Source organism: Aspergillus saccharolyticus, assembly GCF_003184585.1.
Source record: "Aspergillus saccharolyticus JOP 1030-1 unplaced genomic scaffold BP01scaffold_16, whole genome shotgun sequence".
Taxonomy (NCBI): domain Eukaryota; kingdom Fungi; phylum Ascomycota; class Eurotiomycetes; order Eurotiales; family Aspergillaceae; genus Aspergillus; species Aspergillus saccharolyticus.
Window position 1 is genome coordinate 249,588 of NW_020290626.1, and position 22,976 is coordinate 272,563.

General features: G+C 52.1%; 9 protein-coding genes across 9 annotated transcripts; 3 read left to right on the forward strand and 6 right to left on the reverse strand.

Moving 5' to 3' along the window:
• Positions 1 to 437: 437 nt before the first annotated feature.
• Positions 438 to 2,346, reverse strand: BP01DRAFT_357016 (putative salicylate hydroxylase). Its single transcript, XM_025575096.1, has 6 exons — positions 1,807 to 2,346; positions 1,261 to 1,727; positions 1,123 to 1,183; positions 879 to 1,074; positions 742 to 820; positions 438 to 689 (listed from the first exon to the last, which is right to left on the reverse strand). Exons 1-6 carry the CDS (start codon positions 2,224 to 2,226, stop codon positions 539 to 541), a joined length of 1,374 nt encoding a protein of 457 aa, XP_025431072.1. The 5' UTR covers positions 2,227 to 2,346; the 3' UTR covers positions 438 to 538.
• A 616-nt stretch (positions 2,347 to 2,962) lies between these two features.
• On the reverse strand, positions 2,963 to 5,702 carry BP01DRAFT_319686 (chaperonin-containing T-complex subunit CCT5). The gene is made up of 11 exons (XM_025572674.1): positions 5,500 to 5,702; positions 5,419 to 5,436; positions 5,302 to 5,350; positions 5,125 to 5,218; positions 4,985 to 5,068; positions 4,630 to 4,919; positions 3,929 to 4,577; positions 3,734 to 3,871; positions 3,479 to 3,659; positions 3,323 to 3,411; positions 2,963 to 3,259 (listed from the first exon to the last, which is right to left on the reverse strand). Exons 1-11 carry the CDS (start codon positions 5,507 to 5,509, stop codon positions 3,215 to 3,217), a joined length of 1,647 nt encoding a protein of 548 aa, XP_025431073.1. The 5' UTR covers positions 5,510 to 5,702; the 3' UTR covers positions 2,963 to 3,214.
• Positions 5,703 to 6,160: 458 nt separating this feature from the next.
• On the forward strand, positions 6,161 to 7,108 carry BP01DRAFT_365938 (chromo domain-containing protein; the record flags this gene model as incomplete). Its single annotated transcript, XM_025576389.1, has 6 exons — positions 6,161 to 6,288; positions 6,343 to 6,385; positions 6,458 to 6,534; positions 6,592 to 6,955; positions 7,009 to 7,034; positions 7,090 to 7,108. The coding sequence occupies 6 exons, from the start codon at positions 6,161 to 6,163 to the stop codon at positions 7,106 to 7,108; spliced, it is 657 nt and encodes a 218-aa protein (XP_025431074.1).
• A 420-nt stretch (positions 7,109 to 7,528) lies between these two features.
• On the reverse strand, positions 7,529 to 9,574 carry BP01DRAFT_423630 (putative transcription factor Rap1; the record flags this gene model as incomplete). Its single annotated transcript, XM_025579634.1, has 4 exons — positions 9,147 to 9,574; positions 9,002 to 9,087; positions 8,707 to 8,947; positions 7,529 to 8,644 (listed from the first exon to the last, which is right to left on the reverse strand). The coding sequence occupies exons 1-4, from the start codon at positions 9,276 to 9,278 to the stop codon at positions 7,529 to 7,531; spliced, it is 1,575 nt and encodes a 524-aa protein (XP_025431075.1). The 5' UTR covers positions 9,279 to 9,574.
• A 296-nt stretch (positions 9,575 to 9,870) lies between these two features.
• BP01DRAFT_296992 (uncharacterized protein) lies at positions 9,871 to 14,371 on the forward strand (the record flags this gene model as incomplete). Its single annotated transcript, XM_025571866.1, has 5 exons — positions 9,871 to 9,959; positions 10,019 to 10,172; positions 10,226 to 11,211; positions 11,463 to 11,705; positions 11,830 to 14,371. The coding sequence occupies 5 exons, from the start codon at positions 9,871 to 9,873 to the stop codon at positions 14,369 to 14,371; spliced, it is 4,014 nt and encodes a 1,337-aa protein (XP_025431076.1).
• Positions 14,329 to 15,754, reverse strand: BP01DRAFT_357023 (uncharacterized protein). Its single transcript, XM_025575097.1, has 3 exons — positions 15,547 to 15,754; positions 15,022 to 15,453; positions 14,329 to 14,852 (listed from the first exon to the last, which is right to left on the reverse strand). Exons 1-3 carry the CDS (start codon positions 15,560 to 15,562, stop codon positions 14,575 to 14,577), a joined length of 726 nt encoding a protein of 241 aa, XP_025431077.1. The 5' UTR covers positions 15,563 to 15,754; the 3' UTR covers positions 14,329 to 14,574.
• Positions 15,755 to 15,906: 152 nt separating this feature from the next.
• On the reverse strand, positions 15,907 to 17,995 carry BP01DRAFT_357024 (putative oxidoreductase, FAD-binding). Its single transcript, XM_025575098.1, has 2 exons — positions 17,316 to 17,995; positions 15,907 to 17,262 (listed from the first exon to the last, which is right to left on the reverse strand). Exons 1-2 carry the CDS (start codon positions 17,797 to 17,799, stop codon positions 15,944 to 15,946), a joined length of 1,803 nt encoding a protein of 600 aa, XP_025431078.1. The 5' UTR covers positions 17,800 to 17,995; the 3' UTR covers positions 15,907 to 15,943.
• Positions 17,996 to 18,438: 443 nt separating this feature from the next.
• BP01DRAFT_365944 (uncharacterized protein) lies at positions 18,439 to 19,427 on the forward strand (the record flags this gene model as incomplete). The annotated part of the gene is made up of 2 exons (XM_025576390.1): positions 18,439 to 18,603; positions 18,669 to 19,427. The coding sequence occupies 2 exons, from the start codon at positions 18,439 to 18,441 to the stop codon at positions 19,425 to 19,427; spliced, it is 924 nt and encodes a 307-aa protein (XP_025431079.1).
• A 436-nt stretch (positions 19,428 to 19,863) lies between these two features.
• BP01DRAFT_341130 (mannose-1-phosphate guanylyltransferase) lies at positions 19,864 to 21,956 on the reverse strand. Its single transcript, XM_025573430.1, has 4 exons — positions 21,662 to 21,956; positions 21,542 to 21,598; positions 20,253 to 21,422; positions 19,864 to 20,181 (listed from the first exon to the last, which is right to left on the reverse strand). The coding sequence occupies exons 1-4, from the start codon at positions 21,719 to 21,721 to the stop codon at positions 20,155 to 20,157; spliced, it is 1,314 nt and encodes a 437-aa protein (XP_025431080.1). The 5' UTR covers positions 21,722 to 21,956; the 3' UTR covers positions 19,864 to 20,154.
• Positions 21,957 to 22,976: the final 1,020 nt, after the last annotated feature.

The window sequence follows — 22,976 nt, forward strand, 5'->3', positions numbered from 1 at the left end:
CGATGGATAATCTTCACTGGCATATCAGACGAGCATCAGCTGGTGTAGTGGTTTCTACAACATTCCCACTGTGGAAATCATTTCCAATTCCATACCGCCCCCCGGCCTCCCTCTCCCCCTGATCAACAACTTACCCGACACTATATAGGCTGTTCGTTACAATTTGGCAACCCGTCTTGACAGCGATCGACGTCGTACTCTTCTGCTCCGATCCTCGCTCTTCGTACTTTACTCGCACCGTGGGCCGATCGCATCCAGATCGAGTCATCAATCAGTTGTGTGATACCCAATCAATCTGAACGTCCGTGCCTTACCGGCAACTCGTCATCTCAACCCGGCGCTTAAGCCGGCTGATCCATCTATGCTTTGCTTCCGAGCTTCAGTCATGGGATCGGTTGACTATGTTGGTCACACATTTGATTGACTATACATCACAGTGACATGACAGATTCACGGCATAATCACAAAGCATTATCATATACAAGAAGCAAATGAGGTATCTCAAAGCACGGGAGGAAGAAGCGCAGGAATGAGCATTTTACAAATGGATCTGACGGGACACTTGCTCTCCGATGACCACTCCATTTGACAGCTTCAGCCCGACAGGCAGACCCCGGATGAACGCCTTGTCGAACGAAGACCCATTTTCTTGGGACAGAACTTCCTCGATGTCCATGTACATGTCGTACCTGGATAAAAAGTTAGAGCCTGTGTTTGATGCTAGGAGCATGGTTCTCTTACGCATTCATCTCTTCGATTGTGAGCTTCTTCTGCTCATCCTCAACCTTGTAGTTTGGAATGTCAGTGTTGCTGGAGAAGCCTGAAGAATCTTCGTCAGTCACGACCGACACTAAGGCTATTGTCAGAAGTTCTCTTACCGATACGCTCATTGATGTTATATGCTGCCTTGGCTGAGGCTGCCTGGACTCTGGTAGCTCGAGGCAGTCGCACCTTCTGATAGACTGACAATGCTGCCGCAACATCACCGGAGAAGTAGGCCTTGCTGAAGATTAGTCCAAGGGCTGCGGCGTCTTCAATGGCCATGCAGGCACCCTGACTCTGATGGGGCATCATCTGCAGACAATGAGTACTTGCTCACGTGGATGTTAGTGAGCGCCTTACCGGATGTCCTGCGTCACCCAAAAGGCAGACCATATTCTTCGTGATGTACTGGTATGGCTGACTGGATAGAAGATTCGGTCATCAGTGAGATGTCCATCAATGCAGAGAATGTGGAACACGAAGAAGGGGAGAACTTACTGCACCCACAGGCGCCATGGCCTAATCTCTATCCCGATAGCCAAATGAGAGCGGACCTGTTCATCCAATTCTGGGTAGGGAGCGAGCAGCTCCTCGACCGGACGGTCTTCTCCACCCCAAGTGTGGCTCGTGAAGTCTCCTTTCTCGCGAGGGAAGAAGCAGTAGTAGGACAGCAGTTTCCCGCCGTTGCAGGGCGAGAGAACGATCTTATCCCACTTGCCTTCCTGGCCGCCCCAGTATTCCAAGGCGCTATCTTGGGAATAATCCACCAGCCCCAGGCGGACCGCATCCTCGGTGAGGACGTTGGCATGCAAGCAGCTCGATGCCGCAGGTGTCTTCTCGGGGTGAAGGCCGATAATGCCTCGCACAGCGGATCCGATTCCATCAGCGCCCACGATAAGATCGTGGCGGACAGTTGCACCATGGTCGAAGGTTATCACACCGTTCTCTAGGTCGATGTCCTTGCACTAGACCGATAATCAATCAGCATCGACTCTCTGCCTCATCATGATCCGGCGGTGGTAGTATATAAGATCCCGAACCCACCTTGTGGTTCACCTTAAGCGTGACCGGAGCACCGACGCCTTCCTCCTGCAGCGCGCAGTCCTTCAACATGGCATGCATATATTGCCGATGGAACATGTTGTAGACGTAGCCCCATCGCTCTTCATAATCATCCAAGTCATACACACTGACCGGCTCTCCTGTCTTCCAGTCGCGGTTGATCAACTTCTTCAGCACGACGGGGTCCCCCTTGGCGATATCCACCCCCCATTCATGCAACCACCGCGTACCATTCGCCGCGCAAGAGATCGAAGCACCCACCTCACCCGCAAAATCATGTCGTTCGTAGATGACCACCTCATGGCCCGCACGTCGCAGCGCAATCGAAGCCGCAAGACCCCCAATCCCACCACCAACAATGCCCACACTCAGTGGTCGCCAACCAAATGCAGTAGAGCCCATATTTCTTTATCCTGTGTGCTGCTCACCGAGCTCCGAAGCAAGAGTTGTTTATATAGATGAGGGGGAGGTTTGAATCCAGACCGACAGACTGATAGATATACTTCGCAAAAGAAAATCCTATTCCCAATACGAAGGCCATCATCTCCTATTTAAACTTCTTTCCCCCTCCTCCAACAGCCCTCCCCTTACATACCACCGCTACATCATAGTTTCCCGATCCGATCAGAGGAAAGATACGAGTGCCAACAGAGGTTCACGAATCATTCCCCTCCAAAAACTTATCGCGGCGGCTGTTGTCGGTAGGAGGCGGGAGGCGGCCCGCGCACTGGAGGTGCATTATCCGCCTTTGGGACTACGACTATGTGGTGTAGTACGTAGCCGACTGCGCGGGGCGGGAGGCGGAGCCCGGGACCCCCCTTACCCCCGCCATGTTATCAATATCTGCTGGGCTTATCTATGGCGGGTTGCTATTATGCTGCTGGTGTATAGAACTTGAGTGTAGGGTTTACGAGAGTTGGAGGATGATAACGGTTGGTTGATGGGGGGCTGTGTTTGTTGTGTGGACAGCGAAATTCGGGCGGATGTCGCACGTCTGGAGTCGATAATTCCCGATATAGACTATGGATGCAACTTCCACATGCTACCTTGATTGAAGCAGTTATCAGTTCCATCACTCGCCCGTAAATAGCTTGGGTCTGACCTCACTGCAATACTACAAAGACAAAAAGTATTATAGGTGCTTATTTCTTCCTGTCCGCTAGGTTTTTGTTCTATGTACCAACTCATGATTCTCACATAACATAGCAAACACCACACATACACACCACTTCAATGAAATCACCCCTGCCGTGAGAAGCATATAGCGTATGTAGTAGAAAGAATTATCATCCCAGGTCCCGTGGTCGTAACTGTAAAACGCCAACAATGGTGGATTCTTTTTTCAGTCATCAGAACTAATCAATTAAAATAAATCCTGTATACAAGAAATCTAGAATTCCTGGTCATCGTCACCGGCAATAATGACGTTGTTGATCTGTGTGATTGCTTGATTAGTCGACATGTCTCATACATGAATTGATATCGAAGGGTAACTCACCTTGAGAACCATGCGGCACAGCTGAGTGGCGAGCAGTAGCTGCGAGCGCTTGCCAATCAAAGGGTCGATGGCGAAGTGCTCTCTCATGTCTAATCCAAAGTGTTAGTCAATGTCTTCCAACAGAATTTCATGTCGCTTAGCCCTATCAGGACGTACCATTGTTGCCAGTCAACATGCAGTCGACACCCAACCGGGTGTTGTTCTCCTTAACCTGGCGCGACTTGATCGAGGCTAGAGTCTCAATAGGGCTCAAACCGGAGTTCTCGGCCAACGCCAGGGGAATGGCGTCCAGGGCATCAGCGAACGCGCGCATGGCATACTGCTCGATACCAGGACTCTGCAGGAATATTAGTCATTGTCTCGCAAGGGAAGAAGACCCCTCATCATGGGGAAGAGGCGAAGTTCACGCACCTTCACAGCAGCATCCTCGACAGCGATGGAGCAAGCAATCTCAGCAGCACCACCACCGTAGACGACACGGTTGTCGCGCACAAGGTTGCGCACAACGCAAAGAGCATCGTGTAGCGAACGCTTGGCTTCGTCGATGATCTGGAAGTCATAGTCAGCATTTCACCATTCACTTTCGATCCAGCTTGTCAGACTGACCATCTTGTTGCTTCCTCGTACAAAGACTGTGACCGCACGGCTGTTCGCACACTCCTCAATCACCAACATCTTCTCGCGTGTGGTACCGAAGGTCATCTCACGCACACGTCCTGCAGTTCCGAGCTTCTCTGGGCTCAGATCCTCGAAGCGAGGAACAATCCGACCGTTCGTGGCGATGGCAATAAGTTCAATCTCAGGCCCACCGACCCAACGGACAGCGGGAAGCTTGTTCTGGAGTAGAAGGTGGTTGGCTTCATCGTCGAAACCCCACTGGCAGATGACCAGGTTGGCGCCGGAATCCTTCAGGTTCTGGATCATCTCTGTGAACTTCTCCTTCTCGTAGTCTTGCAACTTCTTGAACTCCTCCACGGAGGTGATATCGAGCTTGTGCTTGGTTTTGGGCTTGGGAGGCTCAAATGGACAGGTCAAGATGGCCAACTTGGCATCCTTGACCTCATCGGGCATCTGAGGGTGAGAGAAGTCCTTGTCGACAATGACACCCTTGACAAGGAGGGAATCCTCAAGAGCACCGCCAACCTTTCCGTCAACCTTAATCAGCTCAAAGTCAACATCCTTGCGCTCGAGGTCGGCCACGGAGAGGACAGCATCGATGGCGATCTTGGCGAACTGATCGTGGGACTTGGAAACACTGGGAAAGAGTCAGATCTGATGAGCAGACAGTCAGGGAATGGTCCTTGTACATCTTGGAACCCAAACTCGTCTTGGCAACCTTCAGCAGGTTGGAGGTATCCTCCTTTGTGAACGGGATTTCATCGCTAATCTTATCGAGTTGTGCAATGGCGATCTCACAGGCCTGATCGTATCCGTCTGCGATCCGGATGGGGTGGATACCCTTGTCGATGAGTTCCGATGCTTGCTCCAACATGGCGGCCGCCAAAACCACAACACCGGTAGTTCCGTCACCGATTTCCTCGTCTTGTGACTTCGACAATTCGACCAAAAGCTTGGCGACGTTGTTTGTGATTTCCATCTGTTTGATCCCTTATCGTCAGAACGCCTATCAATAAGGTGCGGGGTGTGGCCGTCGGCACGAACCTGGCCGAGGATAGTGGCGCCATCGTTGGTCACGGTGATATCGCCATCGGGAGAAATAAGAATCTTGTCGAGACCGCGGGGACCCTGCAGTAGTTTTAGTATTTGAGCGAGTATGGCACACATCGGGCGACATATTATACCAGAGATGTCTTGACAATGTTGGCAACCGTCTTCGCAGCGACGATGTGTGACTTGACGGCTTCGGTACCATGCTGTCTCTTCTTCTTGCCTTGGCTATCCGAGCGAATTGCGATCAGCGACATATTCTGCAACAAGCTTGCTGTGGCAGACAATCCGAGCGGGGAATCGCAACGTACTCTCGAACAACGATGAACGGCCGGCCTTGTTCATCCTTCATCACAGAGGCTGAGGATTGTGGTCAGCGATTCGGAACTTGTATCATGATGACGAGGACATGTAGAGGAGGCGCCAACCTTGAGACAAATCAAGCTCTATAGCCAGGAGAAAAAGAGGTTAGCACCTTGGTCCGGAGTGAGGGGTATCAGAAAACATACGCATAGCCATTTTGACGGTGTGCCCACTCGGCGGGGAGATGTAAGGTAGGGGGAGAGGTCGGAATTACAAGCCCACAAGGCACAAGATGCACGAATGCGATTCAAAGGGGGCCCTACAAAGGGGAAATATCAATAATGGAGAAGGAGAGGGACCAAAGAAGGGGGGGCGGATGCTTTGACCGGCACAATCGAAGTGCTGGGAGTGACGGGTTGAATGTAGAAATTCTGGAGATTCGGAGCCAAAAGCGGGCTAGTGAGCTGCTTGCCCAAAGAGGTCTAGCGCGGATCTTCCACCGCGCGCGCCTGCGCGACTAACCAGTCAAGTTTAACAGTGGTATCCATTCAAACTGCTCATCATCATCATCGCCCACTCTTATTCTTGCTACCTGCTATCTAGTGTCTTCTTCTAGATCTCGAATTCCTAGGTACTCTGACTGGCGGTCGGTGGCTTGATTACTCACCGATTGTACCAGTCATTCGTGGCAGTTGCATCTGCATCGCGACCGCCAAACTGTTTTTGCGACTTCTCAACCTCGCCGTATCACCTTTCCAAACAACAACAATGCCTCGTGAGTGTAAATCGCTAAGCACAAGGCATAAGAGTCCGTCGCTTCAATTGTGCAACTGACCAACTATAATCCCGTCAGCACCGGTGCCCGATATGTCCGATGATGAGTCGACCGGCGAATCTATTCCGTACGAAGATGCTTCCGTAGCTAAGAGGCCGGTAAAGGAGGAGAAAGACGACGACAATGAAGACGACGAGGACGATGAAGAAGAGGAGGACGTGTGAGTCTAGATGACAACCGCCTGAGTCAATCTTCAGAGTCCTGACTCGCGCAGATACCACGTCGAGAAAATTGTCGGCCATGAATGGGGAAAGAAGGTGCGCATCACTGCAACTTGACCTTGCAGCTCAATTGAGGCCATCATGGAGTCCTAACATCGTTTGTCGCAGGGTCAGCTGCTTCTTCAGGTGAAATGGAAAGGATATGATGACCCTGCCGATGAGACGTTTGAACCGGAGGAGAATCTGTACGCTCATTGCTCTCACCTCCAAGCACGCAAAACTAACCAGTGAACTCTGTACAGTGATGGTGCGAAAGACGCGGTCAAAGAGTACTTCGACAAAATCGGTGGTCGTCCAGAGAAGCCTCAATCCAAGAAGCGCAAGTCCATGGTGGGAAGACCCCGAAAGTCAACAACCCCCGAAAAATCACAACCGAACAAGCGGAGAAAGTCCCGCGCAAATGACTCGCCAGAAGTGCAGCCCGAAGAGGATAGTGACTCGAGCGCATGGGCGCCCAAATCTAAGAACTGGGAGAAGGAGGTGGACAATGTCGACACAATCTTCCGCGAGCCGGGCACGTCGAATCTGCTTGCAATCCTAAACTGGAAGAATGGCAAAAAGTCCAAGGTCCTCATTGGAACTTGCTACGAACGATGCCCTCGAAAGGTATGTGGCTCTGAGGCGTCCTTGACCTGAAGATGCTGGCTAACCTCCGATAGATGCTTGAATTCTACGAGTCTCATTTGTAAGTCGTTAATCGCTCAGGCGGGCGATGCTTCTATAGACTAACTTTATGGTAGGGTCTTCAAAGAAGGTTGAAACACCGCGACTTTATCTGTTTCGACAGCGCTTAGCCAAAGAGGGTGGCCATCCAGGCCTTTGCCCCTCTCCCCGTTTTATCTAATGATGCATCTAGTGGTCACGAAGCGGTGGCAATGAATTGTGCATACGGGTGTTCCCTCGGAGCTTGCCTGGCCACTACCCACGTATCCTGTGACTGTAAGATAAATCCCTCTTTTGGATGGATAAGTCTTGGGACAAGAGAGGTCATCGAGAACCCAACATGTCCCAAGGTGGAAGAGCGCTTGCACACATCTTGAAATAAATCTTGCTTCTTTCTTTCGTTGCTATCCTCGTTATATTCCCGGGTCTATTCTGACTTTTTTTCTCATTTGATCGGCTAGCGTTCCTCTGTATTCGAGTTGCACGTTATCAAATTACCAGCTCGCCGTGGACTTCTTACTCAACAGCCTCTGTCTCAAGACCACTGGCCCTTGCCATGCTTAGATATTCCCACCTAGCATTAAAAGCTTCCGCGCCGTGCTTCTTCAGAACCCGCTCAATCCCGCGTCCATCTTTTCCTTCGACGCATCGATCATCCGCAGAGGTCCAGACCCCAGGCATGTCATCGGGAATTCCCTTTCCAGCTACCAGAAATTCAAGTACTTTATCCGCCAAACCTGGATCCATACTTGTACAGCGTAGAGCCTCAATGAGCTGTGCCTCATTTACGCGGCTACTCCGAAGGCGGAGGCGCCGGTCCATCCAAGTGTCAATATCTTGCTCCGGCACGTGCACTTGATGCTCGGGAATGGTTTCGGGCTCGGGACTGGAAGGCAAGAAAGGAAGCTGGAGGAACAAAGGGTCTATCTCGGGGGGAATTTGAGGATGATTGATGTAATCCCGCGGCTGTTCGGTCTGAGTCCGGCCCTCTGGCAAAACGATTCCGTGATTGGTGCCGTTCGTAACTGAAGGGGGCCTCTTCCCACCTGCCGATCCGTTTGAGGTTGGTTGCTGGGGTAGATTGGGTTCTTCATCGTTACCCTGAAGCCGCTCTTTGCGCCACTTCTGATTATAGGGTACTATCCTCGCAGTACGTTTGCGTGGACGACCCCCTTTGTTGACAGTCTGGGTACGCGGAAGGGGGTCGTTATCCGTGACCGAGAGATCAGCTGATGCTTTCGAACTTGGTTGCTCATGCATGACCGGCTCTTTATCCTTGCTTTGAAGGCATGAAGCGGCACTTTTTGGCACCTCCGGCAAAGGTTCGACCGCCCTGTTCTTTGGTTCTGGGTGATTAGCCTGGTCCGTCGGTTCCGACATATCTCTTGCTTCTGAAGTACGTTTCCTCTTCCTGTAAATCGGCATTCCAGAAGTAGAAGCAGCGTTATGCTCTTGTGGGGGTCTCGCTGGCGTCCCAGGTTGTGCTGTAGAAGTCGTGATTTGTGCAGGAGCAACCTCTTGGGTAGCCGTTTCGTGCTGAGTGGAGACTTTCGGCATGCCACCTGGACGTGGACGACCGCGTAGTCTCTTCAGATATCGGTCGCGATAGGACTGAAAAGTATGCCTGGGATTCTAGAGGCAGTGAGCGCCGTCAGGTACCGCTGCGGGGATTGACCGTTCGGAGTCTACACTACCTTCGTTGCAAGTTCCTGGTAGATTTTATTGCCCGCGATAGAGGCTGTTGGGTCTCGCTCATACTGTTGCACCCAATCCCAGAGGACTTGGTCATCCGCGATGGTGTAGGGCACTTTATGGTTTCGAGTAGGGATGTATGAAGCGCCAACTGGCCGAGCTTCTGATGGACCTGCTCTATAGGGCTCCAGATTTTGCATCCGCCCTTCGCGAAGGGAGTCTTCGACAAACTTGAAGGAATATCTATGCAAAGGTAAGTTTTGAACAAACATAGCAACGAATTGAAAGAGCTCATACGTGTCTGGCGGGAGATTCTTGCGTTTGTGATCAACTAGTTTGATTTCCGCATCTCGCTCGAACAGCCTTATGCTTCCTCCGTTTTGCTAGTATATGTATCAAAACAGAGTTTGCCATAAAGTCATGGAACGAAAGATGACCGTACCTCAATCAATTCCTTGAACCGGTTTCTTTGGGGCACATTGTGAGAGAGCCAGAAATGCTTCCCCCGGAAGAGTGTCCCATCTCCTGCGCTTGGACCCCGATGACTGGTTGCCGTGTTTGTCTCAGACATCATCCTCCATTAGCGGTTCGCTCGTCTCGTCCTAAACTGTTTTCTCATTCGGTATCGCGTAGGGGTTGGTGAAGACCCTTGCGACGCCTCAAACGACGCGTTATCACGTGCTTCGATCTTGGATATACGAGTAGACCGAGTAGACGCAGCTGCGCCGAGTGGACTTTCGGTTTCTTGATAGTAACACCCCAATCAATTCCTTAGAGTTAGTCTACTGACAGCATAACCTGGATTCAAGAAGTACAAGCATTCTCCGGTAAGGCGGTCCAGAACCTGAATCCAGGGAGTTTTGTTTGTGGTATCATGACAACTTATCGTCGAGAGTTGGAACCAGCGAGGCATCTCCCCGTCTCTTTTGGAAAACACGGTCACGTGCACGGCATCATCTCTCCAACAGCCGGACAGCGATCACAATGATTCCAACCTTTCAAATGATGGCGATGCTGGCTTTATTTCCGACTGAATACGAATGACCAAGACGCTTGCTCATGCCTGATTTACGAAACATCACAACAAGTAAGCAGTACCTTTTGGTGCATGTCAGATCTCATCTCGCTCGGAATTCATTCGAGGATTAAGATCGACTGGAATCAGGATGGGATTACTCCGCACAATAGCGCTGGTAATTCTTGGAATTTCTGGCTTTGTATTCGTCGCTCTCTTCGGCAGATTACCTGCATTTCGGTAGGTTGGGTACTGCTCCTCACTGATTGCAGTGGATCGCGGCTGATGCGTGCTTATAGCAAAACTCCAATTGGGTTTCTTCACAGGGCGCTTTGGATACATATCCCCAATGGATTCGCATACTTCGATGATCGACTATTCAGTGGCCGGCTTTTCTCCTGCTGTAGTCGAGCTGCTAATTATGTTCTCAACGAGAACCACCCGCTTGTTCTTGTTCGTCCTTTGAAGCAGTAGTCGGTCCTGCCTACCTACTGACTTTGATCTAGATATTCTTTGCCTCGCTTCTAGTAGCAGGCCAATGCATGTTCATTCCAGCCGCTTGGCCGAGGATTTCCGTGACTCATCATGTCTGGATACCGCTGGCTGTACTCCTCCCTTATTACTTCCTTTATGTGAGCATAACCACCAAGTCCTTCATCACGACCAGAAACCACGCGGAGGAGGTGGAACGCTACCCTTACGACCGGGTGATTTTTCATCCAGGACACCGCTGCAGTACGTGTCGATTTGTTAAGCCGGCGAGGAGCAAGCACTGCAGCACTTGCAAAGCGTGTGTTTCCCGACACGACCATCACTGTGTATGGCTTATGAACTGTGTGGGGTTGCAAAACTACCACTATTTCCTGTCGCTAATAGTATCGCTGTGCGTCATGCTCACTTATGGCTCGTGCCTTGGATACACTCTGCTGTATCAGACCTACGACAAATTGGTTCCTGCAGACAACCCTCTACGACGCGAGCGTCAAGACTGGATTACCTTTTTCAACATCTGGGCTGTGGTGATTGCTGCTGATGTTCGCATCGGCGCAACGACCCTGTTGATGACCATGACAGCTCCTTTGGCGGGGGCTTTCCTTGTCTACCATACCTATCTGATTTGGGCCGGTATGACTACTAATGAAAGCGCCAAGTGGTCAGACTGGAAGGAGGATGTGGCCGATGGCTACGTGTACAAGTCAACCAAAGGCGAAATATATGGCAACTCCCCCTTGCTCGCAGAATATCAAGGGTCTCAAACAGACTGGCCCATGAGTAGCGAGCAGATTCTCGCTCTCACTGACGGAGAAGCACCCAAGGAAGGACACCTACTGTCTCCGGATTCCAACGAGATTTCGCAGCCCAGCAGCGGGGATGCTGCTATCGACCCGCGGTGGCGTCTGGTACATAGCATGCGCGAGATTGAGAATATCTATGACCTGGGATTCTGGAACAACCTGCGTCACGTGTTTGGGCTTTCGATCCGACCGAAGTTGTCGTGATGAGAAGGAAGGAGTCAGAAGAGAGTAGTGGCCAGACGTTTGTACTGCTGTTCGCACTCACAGTACGGATTACGAAGTACACTGCATAGATATAGATCTTCCCAATTAGGCAGGTGGTCGGCGGGATCGTTCCGGCGCCGGAAAAATTCCCCTTTAAACCGCGGGTGCGTGTGTTAACCTTAAGCCTGGAGTGATTCTTTCCTTACCTTAAAATCTTCCCCGCGGTTCAACCCATCATCTCAAGGTGCTGCTGTTCACCAACAAGCACCACTCCATTTTACCCCCCCTCAAAGATGGCCGACCGGCCAGCAGCAGCAGCGGAGATGAAACCCAAGTGCACCCCCGCAGAGCTTATGCTAAAGGTCATTCTAACGGGGACTCTGAGCCATTATGAAACCCGCGGGATGATCGACGATAAACGTCTAGAACACATGCTATCTGCGGGCAAGCAGATTCTCTACAAGACACATCAAGAAAGCGATGTCAGGTGAGTTTTTGGTTTAAATTGCCTATAGTTATCCTTAGAACCTTGTTTCTTTCACAAGATAACGCCTATGTCGCTTCTTACACACCTCGTTATCAACCGGCGGGCTGATTGATTCCTTCGTTAGGCATAATCTCGGCCTGTCACCAGACATCTGGCAAGGATTCACCGATGTTCTGACCAAGGCAATCCCTGTACTCGAGTCGCAGTCATTTGCTTGGAAAAGTCCCCCAAACGCCAACTACGACCACTCCTCCTCCAACCTCATCGCCTACAACTACTTCTCGCTTGTTAAGGATATTGAGCGCTTGAATGATTTGTGTACCATCGCCCGCAATCTTCTCGCCACCACCAAGAAGGCCCAGAATATGGCGGCGGAAAAAGGCTTCGATCAGCGGATCCTAGCACTGGTCGACACCTGTGTGAGAGTGACGGCGCGGGGATTTGACGGGGAAACGAACGCACGGAATGAGGAGCGGTGGCAGAAAGTCGTCAACCTTTACAAGCGCCTCTTGATAACGTGCCTGCAGTTCATGCACAATTTTATCATGCATAACGAGCAGCGGAAGATGGTTTTGTGGCTGGACCTTTTCGGATACCATTCGACTGGAGATTCAAACATCATTCAACCGAGAGAGCCGCTTGACCCGGCATTCGCGCAGCCGGAAGGGATGGCGCCGATTGTCAAGACCGGAGAACGGATAGTCAACCCCCCGATCAGGGCGCTCTATGACCAGACTGCGGAGGATTTGCTTCTGGAGACGATTTCCAATTTCCCGAGGGAACCCGCCACGATCAAGGAGGAGGCAGCCATGCTTCTTCTCGCGAACATCAAAGATCACATGGAGAAACTGCTCGGGCGCGACCTGACGGCCATACAGGAAATGGGGAAGGACCCGGAACAGGTCAAGGAGATTCGCGCGGCTCTGACTGCTATTCTCGGGGCCAAGGTCGATGGGTGGTCTGATCTCCAAGACAGAGCCAAAGACCTTCCGCCAGCCCTTCCGGAAGATGAACCACCCCGCAAGAAGGCGATCGTGTCGATAGACCGAAGTGCAACAGCTGGTTTCCCACGAGTCTGTTGGACCGATCTTCCTGATCTGAGCGAATACGGGGCGCTTTCAGCTGGTGACGCAGTTGTCATGGAGGAGGATATGAATATGCCCCGGTCTGCGCAGTCTGCAGCCGAAACTTTACAAGAAGCCAAGGACGAGTTGATGGCACGCTTGCAAGAGAGCTCCCAGATTGGAGGGGATGGAGACCAGGACTACGATACTGGGGACGCGGGCACAGTTGGTGATGACGACTCACGCAGTCTGGAGGCAGTCGCGGATGGAAGCATGGAGGAGGAAGAGGAAGACGACGACGAGGATGACGATGACTACCGCGGCCGTCCAGGAGACCAACAACGCGGCCTACTGACAGACATTCCGCTTGTGCTAGGTCCGGCGGAGATTGAAGCGCTTCCGATGATCATCCAAGCGGGTATTGTTGACAGCTTCGGACTGAAGGGCGGGGAGAGAACGGGGTCGCGGAATATGCAGGCCCTGCGATGCCATATTCTGCTCACGCAAGAAACCGGTCGAAACCTTCTAAGAGAACTGTTGATCTTCATTGCTGCTTGGGATCTCCCTGATGACGAGCTCTACTTCAAGATGATGGTGCAGATCATGGATGCGGTCCTGAAAAATGGTCTTATGTCCCATGCATACTCTGATTTCGGCCAGCCTAAGGATATCATCTCTCCTGCGCAAGCAGTCGTGGTCAAAATACTCACCCATATCTTCCGAGCCAAGTATTCTCCGGCTTCGGTCACTGGCACTCCTCAGCACGCCTCAACTAAGAATCCGGCTCCTCTGTCGCGAGTTGATATCCTAACCGTTCGCTACATCTTCACCATCTTCCGAGGCAACATCATCCCTGAGACCTGCGCCTTGATTTACTTGCAGGGTCAAATCCGAGCCGGAAGAGCCTTGCCAGAGGACTTCCCGTTGAACCTGTGGGATATGGAGCGAGTTTACGAAGGTGTCTACCAGTTTTTGGAATTTTTCGCTGTGTTGACTGAGAACAACGATTGGAAGAACCTGCTTGTCAAATGGGAGATTGTGTATGACTTGGTGACATTGATTAAGGAGCTTGAGGCCAGCATTCCCAAGGGCCAGCTGAGTTCTCTTACTGTGGGACGCAACAGCCCCTCCAGGGATCATCAATCCAACTCGAGCTCCGGCCCTGTCGCAGTTGAAAGACCATACGATCCCGGTGACCCCGACCCGGTTGATGCTGGGCCCGGATCGCGAGCGGAGTCGCCGCCCATTACAGAGGATCCTTCGGAGTTCGAGTGGCGCAATCTCAAGAAGCTGGTTGTGCTTGTTCTCTCGTCTCTGGTGTGGAAGTGTCCGGAGGTCCAGGATCAAATCAGGCGCTACGGGGGTGTGGAGACTATCCTGTCCTGCACCAACTTTGATGCTCACAACCCCTACATCAAAGAGCATGCTGTGATGTGTCTGAAGTTCTTGCTCGAGGGTAACCGCGAGAATCAGAAAATGGTCGAAGAGCTGGAAGCGCGCGAGGTGGTTAAGGACGATAATGGAGTTCTGGAGCGAAGCGGTCTGGAAGCTATCATTGACAAGGCAGGGAAACTGGCCCTTCGACCCAGAGAGGAGCTCTGAGTAAACTCCATTGCTTTCCAATACACTTGAAGAATGTACATAGGCTAGAAGCCCCACAAAAAGGGAAGGAAAGGAAACCAAAGAACAACTCATGAATGAAACGTCTCTATGCGACTCTGTTATGCCCTCAACTCCGAAGCATATAGTACCTTCGCAAACGACCTTCTGTGGGCTGCTCCGTATGTCATACCTCAACCCCAGACCTAACCATACATCCCATCCCACTCCTCCTCATCATCATCGACGACCGGCTTCTTCCTCGCCTCGGCCTTCTCTCTCTCCTGCTTGGCGAAATCCGTGCGATCCAAAGGACACGTGCCCCGCAGCCGCAACCAGGGTCTCACGCACTCGAGATCAAACAAATGCGTGGGATGACAGGGCAACCGCACGACAAGGGGGTACTGATCCTCGAGGAAAGGGTTGTTGCAAATGGGACAAACTTGCGATGAGTTCAACGCCGCCTTGGGCACACGATCGAGAACTAACCCCCACCATCAGTTAGTAGATGAATAGTTTCTTTCTTCTTTTCCTTTTTTTTTTCCCGGCCTTTGAGGGCACAGGAAACCATCCGACCCTAAAGGGGCAACAAGCCCCCGCACAGACCCATCCATCTTGCAATGGGAAAGAAAGAAAGAAACAGTTAGACATACCATCACAGAACTCCTCACTCACCCCCTCCACCTCCTTCGGCGGCCTCTCCGCCGACTGCAACAACGACTGAATCATCTCCGTCAGCAGCTCATGGCCGTTACCATTACCCCCGTCTGCATCGCTGCCGGGGGTGGTAGAATCCTCCGGCCCGAAGCTCGGGATGCCCCCCGCCGCGGCGGCGGCGATTCCCGCACCATCGCGGCGCATCACGTTCAGCGCTTCGGCGAGGGTGTAGAATGCGGCGCTGATGTCGCGCGGCACGGGGACCGCGTGGGGCCGATGGCGGGTCGATGCGCTGGATGATTCATCGGGGGTGATTTCCGAGAGCGTGGCGAAGAAGGTGGAGAGGTCGGGGCGGCGTGGGCGGTGGGTTGTCGTGTTGTTGTTTGAGGAGGGGTTGGGTGCGGAGGGGTCGGTGGTGTTGTGTTCCACTGTTTCGAATTCGGTCAGGGGTTACTGTAGAGTTGGGGGTGGGTGTTGGGAGAGGGGAAGGGGTGCGGCAGGTTGAGGGTGGATGTACGGACCTTCGTAGGTGGACATGGTGGTGGTGGTGATGTTGAGGAGGGGTCAGCTGGGGGAGCTCGGGGTTGGTGCGTTGATAGGCGGGGTTGGAGTGAGTTTGTTTTATAAGAGTTGATGGGTATGCCTGAGGAGAGGATAATGGCAGAGAAATGGTAGAGACAGAGTGCAGAGGCAGCTGGAGCTGGAGCTGAGGAAGTTGCAGGAGAGAAAAGAGCTCGATAAATGGCGGCGGAGATGCGGAGGCAGCAGCCGATAACGCGTTGCCGCCATCGGCGGCGGAGAATCCACTCGGGCTGAATAACTGTCTACTTGAGCCATATCTTCACTATGAGTACTAACAGGAATGGAGATAAGTGTAAAACCACTTTCAATTGCTATATATCGTATATATTATGTATGTCAATAGTTGAAATCCTCGTATACTACGTTCTTACCTGCGAGCCACTCTAACACTGCACTTTTCAAAGACGGACTGCCGCAGAAATACCATGTATCGGCCAGCGACAAATCCAAGTCTCCTGCGCCAATTCTGCGCCGTAGGACTCGCACTCCAGATGCAACCACCGCCTCATACTGCCGCACAGTGTGTTCGTCCAGTGGATCAGCCCCTGTAAGAAATAATGACGTCGATTTGGGCAACGCGGGAAACCGCTTGAATGTATCCCATACCAGACCCACGTCGCTGATCGAGATAGTCCATAGTAGCTGCAACCGACTAAGTTCGAGACCTGGGAGGTGGGCAAGCACCGGTGTGATTCCAATGCCCCCTGCTATGAAAGGCAAAGTCTCGTTCGCCGCTGGTTTCAGCTGAAATTCTCCCCCAATCCCTTTTAGAGGCACCTCGAGGCCAGCTCGTTCATTGACCCCCCATAGGTAGCCAGTCACATTACCGTGTTTTCTTGCTGTTATTTCGAACTCTGATGCAGATATTCCCTCGCCTGGAGAAGACGAAATAGTAAAAGTTCGGACATAGTCGTCATTGAGGCTAGTTGGGTCATCATCTCGCATGTGGCTGTAGCCGATGTTTAGCTCATCCCAAAATGACAGTGTTGCGTACTGTCCTGGGATCCACGTCCCAAGCTTGCCCGGATCAGAGATGCGGAATCGAAATCGGGAAATGGCTGGAGTCAGGATCTCTTTCCGAATGAGAGTCGCTGTGATAGAGCTGTCACCCTTCATGTCAGCCGCGCTGACTTTTTCTGTAGTCAGATACCGCACCGGCGGATTGTACGGAGAAGGTTCCCCTGCAACACCGCGGAAGGCGAGGGACTTTTCCACACATTTAGCTGCGGTGACAGTGACCACAACCGCGAGGTTGGACCGCGGAAGCACCCGTGCTGCATCCTTGCCCACCAGAATCCGCGTCTCCCCGGTGACATACAAGGCATTTCCCGTCTCAAAGTCCGGGAAGACGTACCCTGCCCGAGGATCAGTTTGAAGGTTGCCTAGAGTTTGATATAGTCGATTGCCTGAGTATTCTGGATAAGCAAATACAGCCCCATGAGGCTCGTTAGACACCAGTCGCACAAACCCAGGGGACCCTCCCCGAATATTTGTGTCCATGTCAGTCATGCCGTGAGACGAGGACATGAAAAAACAATCAGCACGATTAAGTAGATCTACAGCCAGTGGGGGTAGTTGTGGCGAGTTTGATACTGGCTTTGGATCTGGGAGAGCAGGGATGATCTGCTTCTTGTTCATGTACTTCGGACAGTTTCCTGAATTGTTAGCCCGTATCCCATGTGAAGAATGCCTGGAAAGACGAACTTACCGAGACTTGCATCAATGTGCAACGTCAGGTGAGCGAGTTCCACCTGGTCCAGACCTGAGTTTGAGTCTAGCGACCCTTCGGTCGTCCTACCGTGAAGCTTGACCCTTCTGCGATTTTCGAGGTCGAAGACTAGTCCAGACATCAGTTTTGTACGGCGCTCGGAATTGATCACGTCCCCGCCGGGCGATTTCAGCAGTATGTCTGCCACGGGGTCATGTCTACCGTCAACAGGTGCACTCAATTCGACCGTGGTCTGCGAAGTCGGTCTGGCGAAACCTTTCTCGCCGCCCCAGATGCTCGTCCAAGGTCGTCCTTCGCGATCTGTCGTTCCAATAGCCAGAAGTGGAGCGGTTCGCAGTAGATAGCCAGCATTATAGCTTAAGGCTGGAACTGTGGGGTTGTCTCGCGGAGGGACATGGAGCAGATTGTGCATCTTCAGCTCACCCTCATGCCATGGTGGGGAATTTCTAAGTGTGGAAGTCATCTTGTCATCATGATAGCCTGGCAACTAAGATGGAGGCGCCAAGATAGCCCTGACAGAAGGAAAAACATCGCAGCTGGATCGAGTCTCCTAGTCAATATATAAATCCGTGGGTTATGGTATGGAGAAGGTGCGAGAGTTTTGTTTTGAATTAATCAGCAGCCACGATGGGTGTCGATGGAAGTACGGTTGGAGTAACAGAACAAAGTAACAAAACGAGAGAGAGAGAGAGAGAGGCGGCTACGAGAAGAGCATCTAGACCTGGCTGAAGTAAGCCCGGCACGTGCCTGATGTCACATGTCGGAATCTCTCCACAGCCCAACGCGGCGGGTTTCGTCATCATCCACTCTTCCCGCTGCTTTCTTTAGCAACACCGGTGGAGTGGAGCCTGGGATCGACCCCCCCAGTGAGGCACTGCCTCCATTGTTGTGGTTCAGAATTCTTTCTTCTCTTGTCGTGTCCCCAGCCTACTGCTGTTTCAGTTCTTTCACTCCTGTGAATTGCTCATGGCCTGAATTCAACCATCAAACTCATTTCCTCTTGCAGGCTCAAGAGTGTTTGTCCTCTTTACAATCAGATTCAATATTTGTGATAGTTGATCAACCAGCACCAACCATCCCTGATAAACATATCCCGCCCATCATGCGCACTAAACCATCGGTCAAACCATCCCACTATCCAGCGATACCCTTCCACATCATTCGCATAACCGGTTTCATCGCGACCTTCATCATAGGCATCATTCTAGCTGTGTTTATCAGCAACCTCCACAGCAATGGTTACAAACTTCCTTGGGCTTTCCTGGTCGTAAGTTTTCCCCCCCGCCCTTTCCCCAGACACACAGACACCAAACTAATTTAAGTATATTAAAGCTCCTAATAGCGGTCGTGCTCACCCTGCTCAACTTCATCTTCACAACACTACTACACTGTTTCCACGGCCTCTCCCCACGCCTCAACCTAACGACCAATTCCGTCCTCCTAGTCCTGTGGCTGATCTCCCTTGGCCTTTTAAGCTACAGTATGGCCCACACCATACTAACCAGCTGTACCACAACCTACTGGGGCACTTCAACCGGCATCAAGGTCTGCCGCATTTACAAAGCCCTCTTTGCATTCACCGTCCTTGCAACTGCCACTCACATCGCCGCCGTCAGTCTGGATGTGATCATTCGCAGACGCCAGACCCGCCTTGGCCAATACGACCCGATGGCCAGCAACGCCGCCCTCAACGAATACAAGATGCACAACCGCGGGAGCAGTGTGATGTCCGGGGGAATGGGTCCCTACCACCCAGACGACATGTATGCCCAGCAACACCCTTCGCAGCCGGGTCCCTACGAATACCCTGTCGGCCAGGAAGCCTATCATGATACGCCGCCGACTATGCCCGGTGGATACATGTCTCCGCCCCCGTCGTACGGTGGGTTGGGGAATCATGCCATCGCGGCGGGGGAGCAGGATCACGCGTACGAGGTGGAGAACTATGGCGATGCTGCGGCAGCGGGAGACCTTGGAGCACAATCCCGTGTGCCGAGAGTAAGATACAGCGCGTATGGAGCTTCCGCATCCTCAATGGGATATAATCGTCCCGCAGAGCAGACGGGCTATGATGCTGGAGCTTACCGATAGATGACCCATTGACACTATTTATATTGCCTTCTATCGCTCTATGACGCCGTGTCATTTCTGGGTGCGTGCATGGAGAATCCTCCTGTACTCACACAAAGCCAAGCGATCATGCTGCGCCACGCATCGTCGCTAAATGTATTTGATGCGTTACGATCTCACAATGTACATGATATTTCGATTGACCATTGCGATCTCCCGAATGGTTCGGTACCAGCCATCGTCGCATATACCCGGTATACCGCGATGGAAAGATTCGCATCATACAGGTAATCCCGCTCGTCCAGTCTGCACCTGACTGCGATTCGTATGCAATAACATGGCAGCCTTTTGTTATGTCGATAGCAGGCGAGCGGATTTTGGGCGTGGAATTGAGTTCTCTCCTTTATGTCATGTATTCTCACGGCCCTTGTATTTACATCCAGCCGTCCTTCCACATAATGTCTATGTGACATGCACCACAAATCACAGGCTCAAACCATATTAAGATATTAGATTGTATGTTTGTGTTGCAGGCTTATAATCCATACCCACACCTCTAATTCGTCCTAAGCATAACAACTGGCTCTAGACATGCTGAAACGAGGTAAAATTGCGTGATCTGAACTTGAGATAAGAGAAAATGAGGAAGCAGTCAATAAAGTAACCAAGAAGAGAGCATGTCAATAATTAATCATAGCAAGCATCTGATTCTGTCCATGTTCCAGATCCCAAGCACGGGGTTGACCTTTTACATAATGACTTCGTTCGCAACGTCCTGTAAGATTTGTTCAGCTTCCGTCCCGTGACTGGGGTTTAGAAAAAGGGAAGGGGACGGGGGATACTTACGCGCTTCAATTCCTTGTAGGGCAAGCAGACACAGTTCTGCACGCGCACCTCATCGCCCACGGCGCATTCCTTGCCCAGGATAGTGATGCTCTGGACCTTGACGCCGTGCTTGATGATGCTGGTAGAGTGACTGGTCATGGGCACGGGCGTACCCTCTACGCGGGCCCAGGCGCCGACACGGCCGCTCCAGCCGATGATCGAGTGCAGCACGCAAGCGTCGTGCTTGATCTCGGCGTCCTCCAACACGATCGAGTCCTTGATACGAGCGCCAGCGCCCACGACAACACGCGGGCCGATGGAAACGTTGGGGCCGAGCTTGGCGGTAGGGTCGACGGTGGCGGAGGGGTGGATGTATACGGGGGGCACGATGGAGGCGGAGGGGGGAGTGAGCTCTTCGGACTGAGCCTGGAATGCCTTCTGGAGGTACAGCGCATTGGCGGGCACGGCGGAGCCGGCCGTCTTGATTTGACGCCAGAAGTCCTTGGTCTCGTGGACGAAGAAGCGGTTGCTGTCGGCCAGGTCGGACAGGATATCTTGTTCGAGACGGAGCACTTCGCTCTTCTCGGCGTCCTCCTCGGCGGCGACGAACGAGGATTCCAGGTTCTCGGACGAAGGGTATGAGAGCAACCGGGGGCGGGTGGTGCGACGCTTGATGGCACTACGGATTGAAGGGAAGATGCATTCAGTGGCAAAGAGGTAGACACCGCAGTTGATGAGGTTGGAGATGTGCGACTCGGGCTTCTCGACGTAGTGCAGCACGCGCTTGGTGTGCGCATCCGACACAATGCAACCAAAGTTGGTAGCAGCATCGTTGTTGACCCGGGTTCCGAGAATGACAGCCTCCGCATCCTTCTCCTCGAACAGTTTGAGCATCTCGCCGAGCGGGAATGAACAGCACACATCGGCATTCAGGACGAAGAAGCGCTCGGGCTTTCCCTTAAGAATAGCATCGCGAAAGTGGTAGAGACCACCTGCTGTCCCCAGAGCTGTGTATTCGCGCAAGTATTGAATCTTGAATTGAGGGAACTCCTTTGCGGAGTCCTTGATGAAATCACGGAAGACCGTTTCGTCATAGTAACCGACCAGGATGACTTCGCGGATGTCGGGGATCTTGGCAAGGGCTTTCAAGCAGTGATGGATTATAGGGTGTCCGGCGACTTCGAAAAGGGGCTAGATAGTAGTACCAATGGTGAGCCATTGAGAGTGTAGGCGCCGAGGGTGAGATCCGCAAGCGGGAGAGAGGGGTTGGAGGGGATAAGCTTCGTGGACGAGGGCGGGGGGCCACCAACCTTGGGCACATCGAGAGACAGAGGTCTAAAACGAGTTCCTCTAGACGGGCCACCGACCTGTATCGAGCAGCATGATCAGTAACAGGGTGGGTGTGCGGAGATTATTCCAATGCCGCCTACCAAGATCACGGCCTTGGTGGAGGCCACGTTAGAGTGCTCCCGAACAGGTACTTGAAGCATTGCAGCAACGAGGGGAGTTCGCTCGACAAGTTGAAGGAGGAGGTGGAGATGAAGGAGAAGGAGAATGTAGGTCAGAAAATCGCAGATGCGACACTGGGGAAGCTGAGCAAAAAGATTTAAGCCAGCAGCTTCAGGAGAGGGGCGATGGGAGACTAACTAGACAAAAGAAGAGCGGAGTTACTACTAAGGTATCGCGGCCCACCGCCCGCCGGGCAGCTTCTAAGTTACAGTCTAGTACGGAGTAGTTTTACTAGACTCCTACCTACAGTACTGTAGGATACCGTCTTAGCGCTGCGGAGGGAGAGAAGATCCATGGTTGATGCGCACTCGATCCAAAGGGGCCAACCTCACCGCTTTCAGTTGTCCTGCCTCAGGTTAGTTAACCAGTTCTGGTATCCACTTGCGTGTGGACGTTTTGGGAAATATTAGGTACGTGGAGTACACTCATGTCTCTTCTACTTGAATTCCAGGGACTTGAAAACATTTCACAGGTGCAACTGACGCATTGGTGACTGAGGGCTGGCTGCTAGTGTGACAGATACATCACTGGCTCTTGTCTTCGTCACTCAATTCATATTCCTGGTCGAAATTCTTCTTTCGGTCGAATTAAGTTGTATGCACGCCATTGAGCCGTATTCCTGGGATTGAGTACTTCATTCCCCGCTCAGAATATTTGGCATGAAGTGTCATTCGTTTCAATACGTCCAGATCAGGAAACCGGGAACTGGTCGTGGAGTTCCGCAGGGATCAGGTCACCGGCACAGATGTAAGGCAAAGAGTCCACGAGTTCTCCTGGCAGATATGGCAATCGGCTTCAGCTGAGTGAATACCCAGCCAGAAATGCTTATCTCGCTTGTGATCCACTTTGAAAGGTGTTTCGGGCATCGGAAAGACTTCCATGCTCTGTGTCACGTTAATGTTCTGAGCCATAGAGCAATAAGCTAATTAGACTGCTACGTACTCTCACGGAGCTTGGGTAGCTCAAACTGCTTCACGAGCCTGTGTTCTGTTAAATGCTTTCAATTGCCTGGGTTGTCTTTTTGTAGAGCGCCTCCTACCTTTGAAATTTAGACCTTGAGAGTTGAGGTCTGGGAGTGTTGGCCGAGTAAGAACAAATTTAGCCAGTATCAGATGGAGTTTTTGTACCGACCTTGGATCAGGGTGACTTACCAAGCCATTCTACGTCGTGTGTTCAATGTCGAGAGAGGTGGGGACGGTGGGAGTGTTATGTGCGGTCCGAAATAGTGGAAGGAGG